This window comes from Orbicella faveolata, unplaced genomic scaffold (assembly GCF_042242905.1).
Source record: "Orbicella faveolata isolate gen_17 unplaced genomic scaffold, um_ofav_v1 contig_2, whole genome shotgun sequence".
Classification (NCBI taxonomy): Eukaryota; Metazoa; Cnidaria; class Anthozoa; order Scleractinia; family Merulinidae; genus Orbicella; species Orbicella faveolata.
In genome coordinates this window covers 25,617,621-25,637,629 of record NW_028301547.1, presented here as the reverse complement: position 1 = coordinate 25,637,629, position 20,009 = coordinate 25,617,621, and the positions used below count along the sequence as shown (strand labels likewise).

At 37.8% G+C, this 20,009-nt stretch overlaps 1 protein-coding gene across 3 annotated transcripts in view; it reads right to left on the bottom strand.

The window, feature by feature from the left end:
• LOC110049821 (uncharacterized) overlaps positions 1-17,424 on the bottom strand; it is a 31,457-nt gene extending 14,033 nt beyond the window's left edge. For all 3 annotated transcript variants that reach the window (XM_089290513.1, XM_089290511.1, XM_089290512.1), the window contains exons 1-29: positions 17,026-17,424; positions 16,682-16,825; positions 14,062-14,246; positions 13,084-13,183; positions 12,628-12,723; positions 11,742-11,805; positions 10,494-10,592; positions 9,657-9,763; positions 9,177-9,315; positions 8,778-8,896; positions 8,526-8,618; positions 8,190-8,246; positions 7,864-8,034; positions 7,478-7,784; positions 7,265-7,317; positions 6,691-6,896; positions 6,297-6,417; positions 5,766-5,902; positions 5,520-5,601; positions 5,246-5,305; positions 4,189-4,302; positions 3,717-3,797; positions 3,204-3,332; positions 2,869-2,991; positions 2,469-2,555; positions 2,265-2,345; positions 1,808-1,872; positions 1,332-1,422; positions 165-221 (exon numbers count right to left, since the gene is read on the bottom strand). In XM_089290513.1, coding sequence (XP_089146639.1) covers positions 165-221; positions 1,332-1,422; positions 1,808-1,872; positions 2,265-2,345; positions 2,469-2,555; positions 2,869-2,991; positions 3,204-3,332; positions 3,717-3,797; positions 4,189-4,302; positions 5,246-5,305; positions 5,520-5,601; positions 5,766-5,902; positions 6,297-6,417; positions 6,691-6,896; positions 7,265-7,317; positions 7,478-7,784; positions 7,864-8,034; positions 8,190-8,246; positions 8,526-8,618; positions 8,778-8,896; positions 9,177-9,315; positions 9,657-9,763; positions 10,494-10,592; positions 11,742-11,805; positions 12,628-12,723; positions 13,084-13,183; positions 14,062-14,246; positions 16,682-16,825; positions 17,026-17,208 — 3,351 coding nt within the window. In that variant the 5' untranslated portion in view covers positions 17,209-17,424. The remainder of the gene's footprint in view (positions 1-164; positions 222-1,331; positions 1,423-1,807; positions 1,873-2,264; positions 2,346-2,468; positions 2,556-2,868; positions 2,992-3,203; positions 3,333-3,716; positions 3,798-4,188; positions 4,303-5,245; positions 5,306-5,519; positions 5,602-5,765; positions 5,903-6,296; positions 6,418-6,690; positions 6,897-7,264; positions 7,318-7,477; positions 7,785-7,863; positions 8,035-8,189; positions 8,247-8,525; positions 8,619-8,777; positions 8,897-9,176; positions 9,316-9,656; positions 9,764-10,493; positions 10,593-11,741; positions 11,806-12,627; positions 12,724-13,083; positions 13,184-14,061; positions 14,247-16,681; positions 16,826-17,025) is intronic.
• Between the last annotated feature and the right edge of the window lie 2,585 nt (positions 17,425-20,009).

Below are 20,009 nucleotides of genomic sequence, written 5' to 3'. Positions count from 1 at the left end.
CTGTTATCAAAAGAAAGACGCAAACAGTTCACCGGTGTGCTAATTAGGTTCTCGATTTCAAGTCCATCGACTCAAAGATCAGTACAAGAAGTTGACTGTATGGTTATATAACTCCCCTTCCTAGTAGAGCTTATGTAATCATTAAGTGCAAGTGTTCATCATACCTTGGATCGCGCATTTTTCTCTTGTTCCAATTCTTCTTCCAACTCTTCGATGCGGGCCTGAAGAACAAAGAAAGTACAAACTCATTGGAGCGAAAACTCCTGTGCTCTGCATCACGCGCGCTGTTACTTCGCAGTGTACAGTGGTTAAACGAATGCCGGCCCAACTTGAAATCGAAACAAACTAGGAACGGCAGCTAGATCTTGTTCATACCAGCTGCTGAAACTCGACTGGCAACAAGATCTGTCTGCACTATGTAACGAACAAATATCCTCGCCAATATTTTGCGATGGATTAAAATAACAATCAGGTTTGAGAGAGCACAATTTGCGGCACGTTGTGAATTGCCTGGAATGTCAAAATTCGCACCGTCCACGAGCAAACAGCGCCGGCATTTTCTTCACGCGACAAGAAGCCTTCACTTACAGCGGATATCTTGTCTGATGGATGTACATAGAAACTGTAGTTGTGTGCCTCCGCTGCCCACATGCTTTCAAAAGCTCTGATTTCGCAGATATACTCGCACACGTTTGAAATACTACATTATTGATCCGAAATCCAGCAACATAAGCTGACCTGGAGCCGTTCAGCCCGCCTCGTGACAATGTTATGCAGGAATGCAGTAATAACCTGTACACAGCTATTAAAAAGTTTAATCTTTAGTCAATGGTTCATTAAAATTCAACTTACGAAACAAAGGAAAACCCTTGCAAGGCAAACATATTTTACAAAAGACTAGACTGCGGTCGCAATATGATGGATAGCGGCAGACTGGAGTACGAGTAAAATAGAAGTCACACACGATTGAAATGTTTCTAGTGGGTTGATCTTCAGTCAGTTTACGAGAGGAATCTATTAGCCCGCGTGGCGAGAAAATCCGGGTTTCTCAGCTGTAGACAACAGGTGAAGTTCGTTCCCAGGTTACTGTGTGGCTTTCGTTACCAGTATTTACTTCTACAAACTTGAAGTTGATAATCAACTAAATGCTTTATTTGAAGCATTCTCACAAACATTTCATCAAGAGTGCTAAAAATGAAAACCCGTTCATCAGTGATGAAGCAAGTTCATCAGTGATCAAGCACGTTGACCGAAACCGAACCAAAGTAAAACCTTAGAGAAAACTATTTAACGGTTCCTTTTTTTGGTTTTGTTTTTGTACTTTTCCATACCTCCAACTCTCTTATTTTCTTCTTTAATGACTCGATTTGCGCCAGGAGGTTTTCGTTATTGCCATTACTTTCGTTGAGTTCTTGTTCTTTCCTGCAGGTAAAAGACCGTCATTGTAGACAAAACAAAGGGAACGTTCCCACAGCCTTTACATACTCCACACATAGATTTTACACTAATAATAATGTATAGTATAACTGGAAATATTTTTTGGTTTACAGCTAGATGGGCCTATAACCTAGGGGGCTTATGAGCGGGGGGAAGGGTGCTTATCAGCGGAAGTTCACGTTATGTGTCATGGGTATGTCGCAACGACAGCCGAAATGTTTCCAGTTCGTCTTTTTCGATTTTCCGGCTCTGCGTCTGAAAATTGTTTCGGAACAGATATAAATAAATACAAAAAGGGAAAAGAAAAATGCAAGAACTACTTGTTTTTATTTTGTACTTTGTTTAATTATGACGTGACTCAGGCAGTTACCTTCGCAAGTCCTCTTCAAGGCGCGCTTTCTCACCCTTGACATCCTCCAGGCTGTCTTGTGTCATCTGGTGACCACGAAGCAACACAACAATGTCAACTTTCTCAGAAGACACTAGTATTAAAGTTCCCTTGTAATATTTCCATGGAAGCTACTAGGCAGCCAAGAATATTTATGGAGACCGACTACTACTTTTAGCAGCTGTGCGAGCTGGCAACCGCGAGGGTAAAGTGAAGGGTGCGAGGTGCATTATCGTGGGTCCACGGGTAATAAAAGGTTTAATTGAATGATTTTTGAGAACATGTTTTTGGGTTGTAATAATAGTAGGTTACAGTATTTATTATTTTTTCTTTTATTTTAGTGCACGGCCCTATAAGCTTATGGCTTTAATCTTTACCGTAGATAAATGAAGTCTTGATATTTTTTCTTGATTTTTGATTACGCGCGGCTAACACTCACCTTTAAGTCACCTTCCAGTTTCCTTTTAACTTTCTCGACATCTGCACGAGCTTTTTTCTCTCTTTCCCATTGTTCGACTGTCTGCAATACAAACAATAACAACAAAAGCTTAGGAGCTAACGTCCAATAAACAAGAAAACACCTCTACTAAATAATAAATAAGAATAAATTGGAAATGTTGCTGTCAATTAAGGGAACACCTACCTCGTCTATTTGTTGTTCAAGTTTAGATTTGACTTTATTGAGGTGGCTGACTTTGTCTTCCTCTTCCTGCAGTTGATCCTCGAGTTCCTGTAAAAGCAAAGCAGTTCAATCCGAATTTGTCATGTTTGTGGTTACTGGCTTTAGTCATCATTGTGTCACCGGGTGCGTAAGTAAGATAGTCCATGACTATTCGCATAGCCTTCGTATTTTTTAAGTTCGAGTTTCGTAATCGGGCTCACACTTGACCAATCGTAGTCATCCTTACTCCTTTTTAACCTTTTTGTTATTTTTCTTCCTTTCTATTTTTTTTTTAAACTATCATATGATTTTCGGATTTTTTCGAATTTTCGCTAATTTTTTACTTCGTAAATAAGACGCTAGTGATGACGGAGTGTCTTACCTGCTTCGCTTCCTCGAGTGCCTTCTTCTCTTTTGATAATTTAGTAATCGATTCATCTTGAGCGGCGAGTTCGTCTTGGAGCTGTTCGGCGTTTTTCTCTCTGCTCGCAATGTCCTGTTCGGCCTATGAAGCGATGACGAATCAAAGAGTTATATTTTTTGCAAACAAAACATTGACAAGCCTGTGAGGTATCTGCTATCAAAACATTTACCAAAGTAACAAATGGATACATGACAAATTCCTTTCCTGATAAAAATAAGACTTAAACACAGGCGCTAGGCGCTGTTATCCTAGCGTATTGCTTTGTTTTCTTGTAATTTATACCTCTAACCTACCTTTTTAAGAGCAGTTTCTAAGTCTTCTACGTCTTGTTTGAGATCGTTGATTTCGGCTTCCATTTTCTTTTTTGCCTCCGCCATCTCAGCACCGGATTCTTCTTCATCGTCCAGTTGTTCAGAAAGGTCCTGTCAAGAGAAAGGTCTAGCGAGTCAATGATCTTACTTCTGTAAGTTGGCTTAGGCATCAAAGTGATGAGTGCTGTATGACAACATGACTGTTTTTCTTTTTTCCTAAAAGCAGAGTCAATGAAAAATAAACAGTGTGCAATCAAAACAATTAACGGAAAGCGTTTTACCAACACTCGCAAACAGTAAATGGCAAAGGTCGCGTCTACTTTTGACACATTCCAAAATTCTTCAGATTATTAGTTCGAAGTTACTCTTCTAAATAAATTGCTTCTTTTTCGACTCCTCTTTTTCACGCTGAGGAATGTTTTCAACCCAAAAGCAACTAAATTTCAACTGACAGTAAAAACAACTAAAATATATTGCATTTAGTTTTCGTCCCACCTTGACTTGGTCCTCAAGCTTTTCTTTTTCTTTGGTCAGTTGAGCCGCCCTGTCCTCTGCATCTGCACAAGCATCTTGCTCCTGTGTTCAAAATAGAAATTCTCTATACTGTTTGCTACACATCTTAAATGTAAGTTTTGAGAATTTCGATCCACATTCCCTCGTTGTTGATTTCCCTCATTCTTGGGATGTCCTTTCACTATTCTTCTTAATATTATGATGTGATTGCGTGACAATGTGGGAATGAAGACGTGAGACGTTGCTACAACGTCGGTAGCATAGATTCATGGTCAATACTTTGGCAATTTCGCAGCTTATAGAATCAGGTACTAATAACACCTCTGTCTTGTTAACGATGAAACACGACCAAAACGTGTTATTCGCTTGAGAAAAATTACCATGTGACCCCCATCCCCTCCCATCCTAGTCAATGCATTCTGTAAGGATGTCAACGACAGTTTTATCTACGTACACTTTGCAGATTTTGGAAGAGTTCGTTCTTCTCCTCCATCAGTTTAGTCAGTTTCTCCTCCAGTTCTTTCCTCAGCTCTTCTTCCTTTGCAAATCGTTCTTGCAGCTTCTTGAGCTGATTAATAAAAAAGATAAGAGCAAGGAGATCAATTTGCTGTTTTATCACAACAGGGCACTATGGGAGTGTTTTAGTTGAGTTCAGGTTTCAGTTTGTTGAAGCACGGGCGTCAACCATCGTCAGCAATACGAATTTGAATGCTTTGGCTTCAAACCGACCCTTTTATTACTGAGTTACTACAGTAGAAATTATTAGAATAGGTAATCATACGGTTTTGAGTTCAATTTGGAATTAATTTGCCCGAGTGAGTTTTTCAAAAAGCAGAAATTGCACGAGCCGCTTCGGCGAGTGTAATTTCAGCTTTTTGAAAAACTCACAAGTGCAAATTAACTCCAAATTGAACGAGAAAAACCGTATGATTACTTATTGATAATATAAACATGAAAAAATTCGCGCGGAGGAAGTGCCGGAACATCTTTCTTGAAGCCATTTTTGTCATTTGAGAAAACTTTTTTCAAAGTTTCAGCACAAAATTTTCGTCATCATTTTACGTGATGTCGTTTTGTTAGAAAAGTTCCCATTGTCTTTCAGCCAATCATACTCCAGAATCTCGATGTGTAATTTGCACTGGTGTCACACTTTTTGCACTGATCTTACACTTTTTTCACTGGTGTTACACTTGAACTGCACTGCTCTTAGCCAATCAGAATCGAGTAATTTTTTCATGTGTATTATTGTATACTATATAAAAACCCTCTGAAACCCTAGCAAAACCATGTTGCTCTTCACGTTCTCAACTTTCCCGCGCTTGGTACTCCCTCTGGAGTCTGAGCCAATCAGAAGCAAGGCGCGAACTTTTCCCGCGCTTGGCAGCCGCGCTGTAGGAGATCACCTCGACTTTGTATCGCATTCTCGCCCGACGTTTGGCAGATCAAGAAAAATGTTCTCGAGTTTGCTCTTAAGTTTCATGGATAGGTAAGTTTTGAAAAGCATGAATTACCTCTTCTGCTTTCTCCCTCATTTCTTCGTCAGCACGGGCAATGTTCAGAAGAGGTTTGACCTTGGAAAACAAACAGCACAAGTTATATAGTAAAGCAAAGTGTATAAACCGCGTTTCTTTCTAGTATAAATTGGTCATTTTTTCGTAAATCCGCGTCACTCTTTCAAAGTCTTCCTCACTCGCAAACACATTTGTTTGTTTTCTGTTTATTAATACTTCATTTGTATCTTTCTATATAGGCTAGCTCTTATTTCGAGTTTACAAACTGCTTTACCTTTGTGTAAAGTCTCCACCAAGACCAGTTTCTCAGGAACAGATACTTCCTGACGTTGCGCTGGATGACAGCAATTCCAATTCTATAAGGAAATTGGTAAAGTACATGTATTAACTCTTCAAAACGGATACCTTTCAGGCTATGCTATCTAGAGATGGTAACGGTATGAAGTAAGTCGTAACTACAGGACATTTTTCAATATTTAACCGTATCATAAAATAATTCATGTAAGCTTAATGGCCATACCTCTGGTCACACATCTTGCGATACTCTTTACGCATGAGATAGCCTTTGCAGTAGGCTTGGAACATCGAGATGATTTTGGCCAGCCTCTCATCTCTCATGTCTTCCAGTTCTCCCAAGATACCAGCCCGGAAGAATACCTAAATGTGTCATATAATACACGATGTTCACTCGAACTCACAATGAAACTGAGTACTGCACTTCTATCAGGCAATTAAGTATTCACTTTTTTTCAGCACTAAAATTCAAGGACCTATTAATATATCACTTATCAGGACACTTGTAAATCCAAATTGTGAACGACACATCACAGAACAACTGCAGTGCTTCAGTAGATAGCAACAATTAGAGTAGGGTTGAATCTATTCACCATTTGAGTCACTTTGTTGTTAATATTAGGTGGCTTTCAGGGTTGTACAAACTATTTTCTATTGATTGCAGCTAAAAGTATGGTTTACAATATGAAATCTAACAGTATTTTTGCAAAAGTATAGTGTTTGTTTTTTTGTAATGCTAGAGATCAGTGTGCATTACCTTGCTTGTTCCAACCCTGTACGATGCTTTCTCTAGTTGCATGGCATCCAGAAGCTTCTCACAAGCCTTCTTGCCATCCATGAATCCCCCAGCCACTGCTGTTGGTGCCAGGATCTGATACCTAAAAAAGGAAATATTTAGACATTTGACTACTACAAAAACAACAAAAATCAAAACCAAAGAGAGTGACCTCCCACGAGCTATCCATAACTACACTGGCCTGGCCATCACTAGACTGTCAAACTCTCAATTTTATGTCTAAGACGATAACCTTTAAGCCATGATTGCTCCCTTGCATGTACATACCCAATCTTATCCTTTGAGTCGGTAGAAATTTATTTTGTTTGTTTATATACATGTACATTTATATGGTATTATGTGCTTTGTTACTCACCTCTGTCGGAATTCATTGAATGGTACTCTGTTGGGGAATCCCTTTCGGCAGATACGAATACCTTCAAGCACACCATTACATCTCAGCTGATGTAACACTAGTTGAGACTCAATCACTCCAGCCTTCTTGTGCTCATTAGGGACAATGCAGCGCACAAAATGAGGGCATGTGCTGTACAGAGTATCCATCAGACGACCCAGTTGTTCCTAAATGGAGAGTCACATGTATGTAAATGGGAACAATTCAATTCCTTGCAACTTTTATCATAAATTACATTAAAGTTCTAGAGTAGTTTACTTTAGAAAAGAACAAATTAAGATTAGCTACCCATGTAAAAGGGTTAGCTGGAGAATAGAACCTTTTCATAAATGGCTGCCAATTTAAATTCTTTTGTATGCATTCAAATTAGCCTCACTAAACTCGTTTGGGAGAAAAATTCTTTTGAATTATCTACTCAAAAACGAGGTTAGTCAGGCTAATTTTAATACTTACAAAAGAATTTATAATTGGCAGCCATTTATGAAAAGGGTCTATAGAAGAACTCCAATTCTGTTAACAAGAATTTATTGCATACCTTGTGTTTGTTACTGACAGTCATAAAACTGCCTCCCTTGCCTCTTGCATGAGCTGTAAGAAAATACTGAAAATCAGTACACACCAACAAATACAACTGTTTGTAACTCCATTTCCTCAAAGAGTGTCAAAGTACAACTATGACAATTCTTTTTACATGTAGAAACAGCCTTACATTAAAACAAAACAAGGCCTAGACTGATTAAGCTCTCACATTCACTGGCATAATCCTTGAAGAGATGGGCAATAAATGGGTCTGTGGACTTTGCAAACAGTCCTGCAACAGCTTCATTGATGGGATCCTTGTTCTTATCCAACCAACCCTCTACATTGTAGCCTACTGTGCCAGCATAGTGAGCAATCTCAAAGTGATGGTTGGAAGCACTTTTGCCAGAGATTTTGGGCTTGGAATACTTTGGATGTTTCCCGTCATGGTTGTTGTGCATTTTCTGTAAGAAGGTCATGTCTGTGGCCTTAGGCACAATGCATTCTTCCTCTAGAATGGCAAACACTCCCATGGGCTGAAATTGCAACATAAAAAGGGTGTCATAATTACTGTCCTGAATGTAATACAGGTATATAATGAACGACTGACTTTACCTTCTCAATAAGTTCAATGGTTGGAAGCAAGTCCAGACCAAAGTTAATGAAGTCCCACTCAATGCCTTCACGTTTGTATTCTTCTTGCTCAAGGATAAACATGTGGTGATTAAAGAACTGCTGAAGTTTCTCATTTGTCAAATTAATGCACAGTTGCTCAAATGTGTTGAACTGCAGGAAGAACCAAATAAATACGCGAAACCATTAGAATCCGTTGATTAGAAGAAATTTCAGGTGCAGCAGGATAAAGTATGTGAAATATAGTAAAAATGTCAAAATCTCTGGTTGGTCTTGTGATTAAAACCTATTTTTTACATTTAGCTCACCTTAAAGATCTCAAAGCCAGCAATGTCAAGCACACCAATGAAGAAGGCACGTCTGTCCTGAAAGTATTATCAGAGACTACATATAAAATCTGGAGTTTGACTAACTTGAGCTGAAACATTACATGTTAAGAAAATCTGATTGAGAAAATGAGTCCCACAGCCTTGAAATGTATGCATGTGTGTAGGTCTTCAACAGCCTGTTGCAATACTAATTAATCAATATTACTATGACCGTGCACAATTGGTGCTCTACAACATGGTATTTTGTTGATGATGATGACAATGATGATGATGATGATGATGATGATGCCCTGCATTTAAGGATATAATTCCTACCTTGGTTTCTAGTGTTTTGTTTATTCTTTCAACAAGCCACAGAAACATCCTCTCATAGATGGCCTTGCTGAGGGCGCCGATGGAGTATTGAACCTAAATTGTACAAGAATATCGCTGTAAGTTATTTTTAAATTTAAAAAATGGTATACACTCGCTAAAAGACACCTGTTTCATTGATATGGGTAGTATTTGAATCTGCATATAAAGTGGTTTTGCTCTCAAGCTGAAACATTTCAGTAATAGGCATGTTACCTGTTGAAGGTTTCGCCCCTGGTTCACAAACTCACGGCCAACTTTGATTCTTGGTTTCACAAGGGACTTTCCAAAGTCTGTTTGTGAAATTGCCATCAGGAATGACACTTTGTCCAAATCTAGATGTACAGAAGGAAAACAAAAATACAGTGAGAAGACTACAGAGAAGAAGGGGTCCACTTTGAGGGGACGGTCATTTTGCACTGCAGTCAGGAATGTTTAATGGTATTCAAACAAGCTGACTTTAACTTTAATTTCCACAACACCTAACACTCAACTTTATATAATCTAATTTAGTGCACTGCAACCCACAATAGGCTTTGATCTAGCTATGATGGTGTACCATTTTTAAGCTTTCTCTAATTTAATGGATACTTTTCGCAAACATTTGACACAGACCTTTTGGATCAGCCACCTCTGCTTGCTCTTCTCTGGGCCTTTGTTTGAACTTGGCATTACCCCAGTGCAGACATGCAGCACATACTTTGTACATGCCCATCTTCTCATTTTCTGCAAAACCCAGTGTCTTGGCAGCTTGCTGATGTAAAAGAAACACAAATGGCTGTATAGTGTACCCATATTGAACATTTTCTAACGGCAAGGGAGGTTAGATGATGATGTCAAGTGTAAACTGGCTATTTGCACACCATTAGTCTCTAGTTCTCTCTGCAGAGCATGCAGTGAATGAAATTTTGTCTTCCGTTAATTCTAACAATGGAATGTATCACCCTTCAGTCACAAAGAACAAGCATCCCTATTAGACTATCTCACTTTAAATGTTTCTCTTTTTATACATGTATGCAGAGCAGAGTTTAACCAATCGTAAAGTTTGTCTTATCATGCTATGAGTTCAAGTACCAGGCTCAACTTCTTACTAACCTCAGTAATACCAAACTCTTCAACATCATTGATTCCATCAGCTCTTTCAGAACCTTTCTTGAGGAACTCATAATCCACTGATTTCTTTGACTCGATGAGAAGTTTCTCTGGATAGAAAACAATGTTTATAATTATTTTGTATATTTCCTGGACTGTTCAGGCCCAAACTGAATAGCACCAAGATATGCATCGTTAAGTTCTTATATTACTACTTGTTACTTTTTGCGGGTCTTGACTTACAAAGGAGGTGAGTTCATTACTTTCCAATAGCTAAACCATGTACCATAACTGTACATGTTAACTAATCCATGTCGAATAAATAAATAAATATTACTGCAGTTAACTATGTTTTTGAACATACAAAGAAATGCAAGGATGAAATCTTGATGAAAAGATTTCATATTAAAGGAGAACAGAGAAATTTATCACATACTTAATGCCACTGGAGTAACAATCATTAAATATAAACAGCAGAACACTTTCCTGCAGCTGTTATTTGCATTTGTTTCATAATAACAATGAAGTTAAATTTATGGCTCCTTAACTTTTGGAGCATTGTTGCTTTTAGAGAATCTCTTCTTTTGAAATTTGTTAACTACTAGTGGTAAGACATTTGCAGACTGCTGACTACTTTACCCGTAATTAGTGCACTGGTTAGCCTGAATATTGCTCAGGTTAGCCTGTTTGCAGTTTGCTCTTAATAATGGAACTGGGAATACAATACATGTATAAGTTAAAAAAATCATCAGTTTATAGTCTGCAGTGTACAAATTCTACCATAGTCTTAATTGAGCAGGCACAAAAAAAATTGTTTAACAATTAAATCAAGCAACAAACCATGCATTTCCTTTGAAGCACCATACAGCAACTGATAGAAGATGTGATAGTTTCTTTCGCCTTCCAGTTGGTGTACTACACGAGACTTCTCAAGCAAGTCTGTTTAAAGACATTAATGTAAATAGGCTATTAGGAGGTATATACCTAGAGAGCAACCATCTTCTGGACAGTTTTCAAAAGAGAAACTGAGAAATGTTTATACTCTCAGGCTTGTTCTGGTTACATTGTATAAAGGTGTAAGACATTTTTGTTTTGGGTTCATGATCTTTCAAAAACAGCATAACAAATGTTTTCCTTATGTAGTGCATATCAAAGCATGGGGACTTTGGAGATGGAACTGTGTGAAATTTTCACTACAAGTTGAGTGAAAGAAAACTGCCCAAGCACATACTGGCCAATTTATCCAGTTATTATCAGTAGACAGAGTTTACATCCATAACAAGGGATTTTTCTAAGTGTTGTTTTCATGAACTGTATTCTCCACTTGAAAGGGACACTTAATAATTTTGTTCACTTGACCTAAAATTTGGATAAACGTTTAATATTTGAACATCAAAACCATGTCAGTGATTTTTTTTACTTTCTGAAAACTTTTTCACTCTAAGCATTTCGACACAATCACTCTACTATTTTAGATTACATGTATGTCAAAAATGTTCTGTCATTTTTCACTGAAATTGGACATGGGAAAACCCTGCCACAAATTTATAGTATGAGATGCCCACATAAAGCTGCCGTAAAAAAAAATTGACAAATCATTTGATTTCAAAATGGTTGGTACAAATATATATTTAGATAGTCAGCTCTATAAGCTCTAATCAAATTAAATTTGATCACTGGGGCTTCAGGTATCTGAAGTTTAATCCAAGCATGCTACATTGGTTGGATGTGAGACACCCCAGCTGGTGTAGACCTACAGGTTATTGTAAAATTTGAAGTTTGAAAGAGCCATCTGGCTCACGAGTGTTGTTGTTAACTTTGTTTCTGTAGCATGGGCCGACTTTAAGGTCAATACTCAGTAAGTATTGCTACACCTACCAGGTGGATTGTTAGACCATCACATGTAAATTAACAAAGATCTAATGACCCTAGGTAATAAATGGCACTTTTTAGAGTTGCTTTATTCATTTTTTTCTATCTGGCATAATTATAGCCAGTGAATCTTCCAACTAATGATCAGGCTAAATCAATTAAAATGAGATGTTAACCATATGTTAACCATGCCACAAAAGGAACAGAATATCTTACAAGACTCAATATCAGCTCCTGCAAGTTTTCCTTGGGGTCCAAAGTGGCAACGAATGAATTTTCCCTATACGTGGAGAAAGGAATCATGTTTTTTAAGTACATGTATACACAATTAATGAGTTTCAGAATGCTATTTAGAGGGAGCATCATGCATGGAATTCAGGTTGAAATTATCACTAATATCAGAAAAATAAGATTAACGTAGAAGTGAACATTCGAAAGCAATGACAGACTTGAGCCTATTTGAGAAAGCTGCAAGTTTTCTCTCCTGAAGCAACATTGATCCCCCCTCCCCTCCTGTAGTAACATTAATTCCTCCCCTCCAATGAAATAGAAGTGAGCAGTGGAAAGCAATGACTGACTTAAGCCTATTTGAGAAAGCTAAAAGTTCTCTTTCCTGTAGTGACACTAATCCCTCCCTCCCCTAAGTTAAGGTTTTTTACCGGTTACAGTAATGTTACTGTTCTCTTGATTAAGATTGCAACCTACCGTAGACTTTCACAAATCAAGGGGAAATATTATCCCTCTGAACTGTGTTCACCTGTTCCAAAACATTTTACCAGCAGCTTTGCCCACTCAGTATAAGCATGAGGTACACCCCTTAGTATTGAACACGGGGCTTTCCTATCCAGTGGATCTCACTGGTTGGTGGGTTTGTTTAGCCCTGGCAGTACATTCCATAACCAAACATGTGCCTCAAATTTATGACTTGGTGACATTTTATTAGCATGAATCTCATTCTTGTGAGAGTTGAGAGCTCTAAAGAGACCTGGCAACCCTCCTTTTTTTAAGAGGAATTATAATATTTTTACACGTATAATTTGTCAAATGACACAGACATGTAGTTACATGTGTATCAACAGTACATTAAGCATTTAGCACTCACAAATCTAGAGGAGTTGTTGTTTCTGATGGTCTTGGCATTACCATAAGCCTCAAGAATTGGATTTGCTTCAACAACCTGGTCTTCAAGAGTACCTTTCTAAAGTTAGACACAAAAAGTATGCTATGTCATCTCCGAATAATGATCCCAAAAATCATGTAAAATCACTTGTCTGTAGGTACATGTACTTCACACAGTAGCAACACAATTACATGACTTTTTCATGTCTGTCTTATAATTTAGTACTTTATATCACCAACAGAGAAACAGTTTCGCGTGTCATGGTAGCACATTAATGAAAATCCCTTATTGTTTTTGCTTATTACCAGTTAATTAAATGGACAAAATTTAAAAGGACAAAATGTTAAACATTAAACTAGAACTAAGAGCTTGACTAATCAATGTCCATGCAGGCATAACATCTTGTAACTTCTGAATTATAAAATGTTAGAAACTTACATCCGATTTTTGATCTCCAGGTTTTGTTTGTCCAGACACATGGGCCAGGTACTGGATAACTTTCTTGGTGTTCTCAGTCTTTCCAGCACCAGACTCACCGCTGACAATTTGAACACACCAGATTATTAACAGATCCATTATTGAATGAAGCTTGATTCACCGACTCACTCTACCCCTCAAGGTAGATAATTTACCTGCAATTTGATCTTTCTCTGCCAAATAATAATGATAATAGTACATGCACATATAATAGGCAGCATTTATAAAACCCTAATTCCATATAGTCAATTATAACTTGAAAATCATCACTTAAAATTTTTTACAACTTTAAAAAATATATACATTGAAGAAAAATACTCATTTACATCAAGATAACAGTGGCATATCCAGACTTTCAGCTAAGGGGAGGGCCCAGTTGAGTTTTACTTGCCCTGCCAGCTTTTTTTCTTTCAGTCATTTCTTCTTTTTTCATCCAAAATAGGGGGCCCCAGGCCCCCAGGGTCCCTCCCCTAAATCTGCCACTGGATAAATTATTTATGAAATAGAAGCTTTTCTGAAGAAGTGTCTTTTTTACAAGAATAGGTAGAAATTTCCACTCTTACATGTACAACTAACTCCTACAGTTGTAACTTCCAAACCATGTTCTAAAACTGTTCACGACAAAGTAGCGTGTCATTGAGCTGTGTTAATCTCAATATTTCCACCCTCAGAATGTCTTTTGCTGGAAAAGTTGTCACTAAATCTCCTTTGTAAATCCCCATTAAATTACAGCTTGAAAGATCTTGGGCAAATAATCTTTTTAATTGTCACTATAACTACAAGTCCTTCTAAAACCCCACTGCAATCACAACTTATTAATCCAAATATATATCACAGTTGTTACATGTATGCTTCCTCTGTCAGTAACAGGTTTAAGTAACAAGTATTCCATTATTAATTTAACTAAATAAATGTATGATCATCTTGTGTTATACTCACGTAATCAACATAGACTGATTTTCACGATCTTGTAACATATCATGATAGGCATTATCACAAATAGAGAAGATGTGAGGAGGCATCTCAGGACGGCGTTTCCCCCTATATGCAAAGACAATCTTCTCTGTGTAAATGGGGAGTCTTCGGTAAGGATTGATGGCTACACAGAAAAGACCCGAGTATGTCTGCAATAGAATGACAAAAAAATCGGTCAACGTATAAATTCTCCTTTCTTGAAGCATCACATTTCTTACACAACAAGTTTGGAAATTTTGTGTAAATATAATTATTTGGCAATTACAAAACAAATAATAAATAATGTTTCCATGAAAATAAAAACTGGATGACACAAAAATATTTTGCAAACAATTGATACAATTTTCACAGTATTAGTCAAACCTATGATAGAATGATTGGCTGGTCTTAAATAATCCTTTACTACAGCAAAGAATAATCAATCAGGATTAAAACAAACAGGAAACAAACTAGGAGATTTTTTGATGTTTGAAAAATTTTCTTATATTCTTTATCTTTAATTAGTTAGAGATTTTTCAAAAGAACTTTGTGTTCACAGGATTGGAATGTTAGGTATACTATTTCAATAATTTTTAATTTTATTATCCCAGGCTTCATAAATATTCATATGCCCACTGAACTACTGTATATATGTGTGTTAACAATTGCAAGTTCATTGTTAAGAAAAATGATCCTATCCTTAGTAAATCAATTAAATGGTCAACAACAGCAATAACAAAAGAAAGGAAATTATTACTATACTGGATTAAAATATGATATATTATAATAATTGACTTTAAAGGAAGTCTGGAGTTACACTGATAAGGGGTTTTATTCTCAAACTTAAGAGGTACTTACTTAAAGAGGTGTGTTCCAATTTTGGCAACAATCAGCAATAGAGGACATGTTCAGCTTACAATGTACAAGGTCACCCATCAAATTTTAACCTTCAATTTCCCTCAGCTTTGAAGAAATTGTTAACAACTATTCTTTTGATATTGATTTCATTGTGTTTTGCATTTCCTATCTAATCAAATGGCTGACATGACTTCGTTGACACTCTTTAGACATCTTTCAAGACAGCAAGATATCTGCTGAAAGTTTACCAAAGAGCTTGGAGAAATTAAAGAACAAGACATTCTCAAGAATATTTGTATCTAATGATATCCACAAAGGTATTAAAATGAAGTTGCCAAAGAGAGTTATTTAGCTGATAGTTTCAACAGCTACTAAAATTTTCACCACTCAAACCTTTGAGGTTTGTGTTTAGGGCCTACGCCTTTGAAGTCACATACCATGGGTTACCATATATGGTAAAAATATTCACACCCCAGCTTCAACGAAGAAAGCCTTGGGTGAACAGGTCAATTTCTTAATTAGCTGTTGGAATAGTTTCATGATCTTTACTTTTCATTGTTCATCGAAGGAAATTTATGTTTTCGATTCCCCTAATAAGAATGCGAGAAAAACCGGCAAAATCTAAACAGCTGAACTTATATCCCATTTGTAAAATGATATCCGCTACTGCAGAGTCAAGGAAGATTACGGATTTTAAGTACTTTTCTTTCACAGGGTCGTCCCTGCGTTAATAACTGGTTAACCACAGGGAACTGAGTGAGAACCAGTAAGCATGCCGTCTTCCGTTTACAATCACAAATCCCTGTGCTTGATCCATATTATTTGAATACACGATCACGACCCCCTTACTGTTTACAACAATTTAAAAGCTCTTTCTTCCATTGATCACGAACACTCGCCGCTGTCTTAAAACATGAATTTGATGCATCAGTCAAGGAGCACTTAATTCATGAACTAATCAGAATAATTTACAAATCTGTTCAATTATTTCTCGAGTTGACGATTGAAAAGTTTGGTGGTAGAGAAGACTGCACGACAGACAAATGGCAACTGAGGTACGTTACATAAACACACCTAACTCGCGAGAGAACAAAACACCGGCAAGAAACATATTTTTTTGTTTTAACTCTCTCGGCTGCCAACCCAATATGACATTTTTATTGTTCCAAACAAAGCCCTTTAGAACACGAATCGTTTGTTATTAAGCCAAAAAATCAACTGCGGAGAAATACGTCAATTACAAGGGCTGATTTTCATGTAAGTTGCAACTGTTGTCGGTTTCGAAACGATGTCTATTTCTTTGATTGCTTGAAAACTGCAAACAGTTTCACGCTGGCTGGTTTGCATGTTATAAACAACTGGCTCGACCCTAGATATTCGCGCAAATTGTTAGCCGGATTCTTGAAGATATAATTTCCACACCATTTGAACATCTGTTGACATAGCGACTGTACACAACCATCTTTCACGCCAGGGAGGACGAGTAACACACGAAAACGCGAAATCAAATCTGTTAAAAGTCCTAATGGTATCCCAGAGAAAACCCCTCCACAGATGACAAAGGAATGCACGAAAATAAATATTCATGATTCTGGGATTTCATATGAACAGTGCTCGGATGTTCATAACTACGTGACAATCAGAGCAGATAATCCAAACGTAAGTGTTCGCTTCAAATGTAATCTTCTCAACCCAGGTTAAAAAACTAATTTCAATGTTTTGAATTCAAGTAGCAGTAAGCACTTACGTATATGAGCCCTGCAAAGTAGCGCTGTTTGAGATTGTGCAAAACGCTTGCTTCATTCAAGTATGTCAAGTTGGCCATATCCTCTGCCTTTTCGAATTTCGGCGGGTTCATTTGCTCGGTGTCATTCTTGTTGACTTCCAGTTCCTAGAGGAAAAGAGCATTCGTAAGCTTCGGAGAGAGAAACAGAGCAGACGACGTCCATTACAGTATTAAAGTGCACAGTGTAATAACATTCAGTAACGTCACAAACTAGCGACATTTCTGTTCGTTTGATCTACATAATGATAAAACACATACAACGGAAACTTCAATGCGGAATAAAAGATATGACGGTACAACTATACCTGGCCGTCGTTCGTTTCCACAACGTAAATGTCTCCTTTAGAGCTTTTCACTTCTGCGGCCTTGAAGCATTCTTTCTTGTCTTGAATCCAGATCCATTTCTTGCTCTCGAACGATTTACTCTCTTCCAACCTGGCGAGTTTGTCGGAAACTCGCAAAAATGCCACAGGATCTTCAACTTCCATGTTGCTCGTGTGGCTGTTCAGTCCGTAAAGAACACAGCCAGACAATACTACTAGAGGCACTCCACAGATGCACTATCAAACTGCCCAGTAGCCCGCTCACGCTAGTACCTCAGCCAGAGTGCGCCCGCAACAATCAGGAGCCGCTTACTCAAAGCCGGACTAATCACGGAGTCACCGAATTATAAATTGTCAACCGGTGGGCCAACTCCCAACACTGAATGACGCGCTGGTATCCTATTTGAAGACCTTAACGCTCCGTGATTGGTGCGTTGCTCACTTAGTGCATTGTCTCTCAAAAGAATAATGAACCTTATAGCTTTGTTTTGTCACGGTTTAATGACCTTTCTTGTCGCTTTTAGCGTTGAATTCCAAACATCATTGTGGGCCTTTTAAAAATACCACACCTAATTACACGCTCGACCAATCAGCCAGTGGCTTCTAGTGATTTTCATTTTACATGACCTCGAAGACTGTTGGACAGCTCAGGAAGTTGTTCTATGTACGGAATGTATGTTGTTCACGTCATACCCTGTCACGTTGTTAAGCTTTCCTTCTTAAAATATCCGTAAAATTCTTCCATCCACGAGATAGTTGATTTTCTTTGCATCACACTACAAATCAAATACAGCCATTTACCTATTTGTACCGTCGCAGTCGAGTCTTTTATTAATGAACAGACACGCTACAAGTGGTTGCCGCCGCGTTACTGCTAGCGATCATGTGTTCTACCGTTCTCTAAAGTTATGTGAAAAATAGTGAATTCGACCATTGTTTAACATAGATATTGATTTCAAGATGCTATCCCTTCTTCAAGAATGCAATCCACAGGCCCCTGAATAATCTGCCACAGAACAGAAGTACAATCCAATCTTACGGACTCAGTCATCAAATGTAGTCAGACATTTCATGTATGTTATGTTAAAATTTCCCTGGGGAGCCCTCTCTACTTTAGAAACACAGAGAAGCTTAAAGCTGTTAATGGTAATTGTGCCGTTATTTTCTTGTTTACGTCTATTTGGCAACACAGGGTCTTTGTTTTAACTGCTGAAGTTCAGCAAAAATTAACACAAGCTGAAATGCGGGTTTGCTGTCTGAAAAACCATGCACAGCTTTGTAAGACAGAAGTCTACAGTGTAGGGGTAGGTAGGGAGTAACACAGTGTGCGGCTCGGTGAACTTGTTTTGGTTTAATTATTTCATCACCCAGATTGATATCGGAGTGAAAACTGAAAAGACAAGGCCTGTACGTTGTTGATCATCTAATTGTTGAATGTTTTTCTTTTCGGAGTTTTATGAAGTAGCAATAAAAATTCCGTACGTCGATTTCAGGCCTCTGTAGCAAACAGTTTGCCATTGAAGTGCCTCTTCCGGTTCGTTGCTGGTCGATCGAGCGTGCAAGTAATGACAACTGTTTATTACACTTTAAGAGCTGTAAACTCAAACAAGGTATTCCACATTTTACAACGCAACAACCAAGGAACAATATCACTGCTAAGGACTTAAGAAATAGCAAACAGGTCCTGAAAGCGTATAAATTTCAATGCAGATAGGATTGAACGTAATAGTCGTAATACAGTGAATTATTTAACTGATAATATCTCCGATTCATGACTTTAATGGCTGCAATTTGCCGGGATCAAAACGATATCATTTTTCTGTTATTTTCTGTTCCACAGCCTTTTTAATCACGGAAATTAAAATACCTCGTGGATCAGGTACATAAATGACCTTTTTACGACGACAACAGTGCTAAGAATGAAAGACAAGTGGTACCATAAAACAGTCCCACGTATTTTCTTTTCGCTGTGGAAGAGAGAGTTGATTAACCAAACCAATTCAGGCCGGCCTTGTTAGAGGATTCTCTCTGTTGTTTTCATTTCATACAAAAACGGAATCTAAAAATGTATTAAAGCCTTCACGGTCAAGATAACAAGATATAAACGAAACTGTAAGTGTTACAAAATGTCTGAAAAGGACAGCTTGTGAGGACCTGTGATCATTTACAGCTAATCATGTTAAAGTTATATCCAGAAGACTCACATAGCGACTAGAGATATTGCTAGAGTTAACTTTAATTCATCGTAAGCTACCGCAGCCAGTCGGTAAGATATCCAGAATACTATTGAAAACCACATGATTCTGTGCAGCTGGTATAGGGGGCACGTGCGTTTCTAAAACAGGGGATTCAGCAACAATCAAATCAAGCAGCCCATAATTCGGCGTCATGCGGTTCTCTGCATTAAAATTAAAATTTCAATTCCTGGGTGGAGAGAGAAAGTCTCTATGTTTTTTTTTGTGTGTGTGAACTGACCAAGAACTTGGAGAACGAGAAAGAAAAAACTCGATTCTTTCCGAACGTTCCACGACCAAAGAAAAAAGCAAAGAATTCGAGAGGGCTGTGTACAGTTGACAAAGTCATAGCCCTTGCATAAAAGCAGAACATTGGCAACGAAGTATTCCTTCCTCTTCGGTGCACGTTCCTCCCACATGGCGCGAAAGCGGGTCTTGTTAAATGTCTGTTTGAGGTTTTGCGGTTTGCACATTTCTTCAGAAAAGGCACTTAAGATTATTTTCCTTTTGTAGCTCGTTTATTGTGTATTTTTAGGTTTTGTTTCAACGAACGGAAGGAGATGATATATTTATTTTAAGGTGGGGTAAACTTTACGCAAAACATTTTTGCGGGAAATCACTTCATTTTACGGAACGCAGAAATGTCAAACAAAATTGATCGTAAGACCTAAAAAAATTGTGGTATAACAATTTAAACAGTTTGTTTCCTAGTAAGTCAGTGGTGGGTGATCG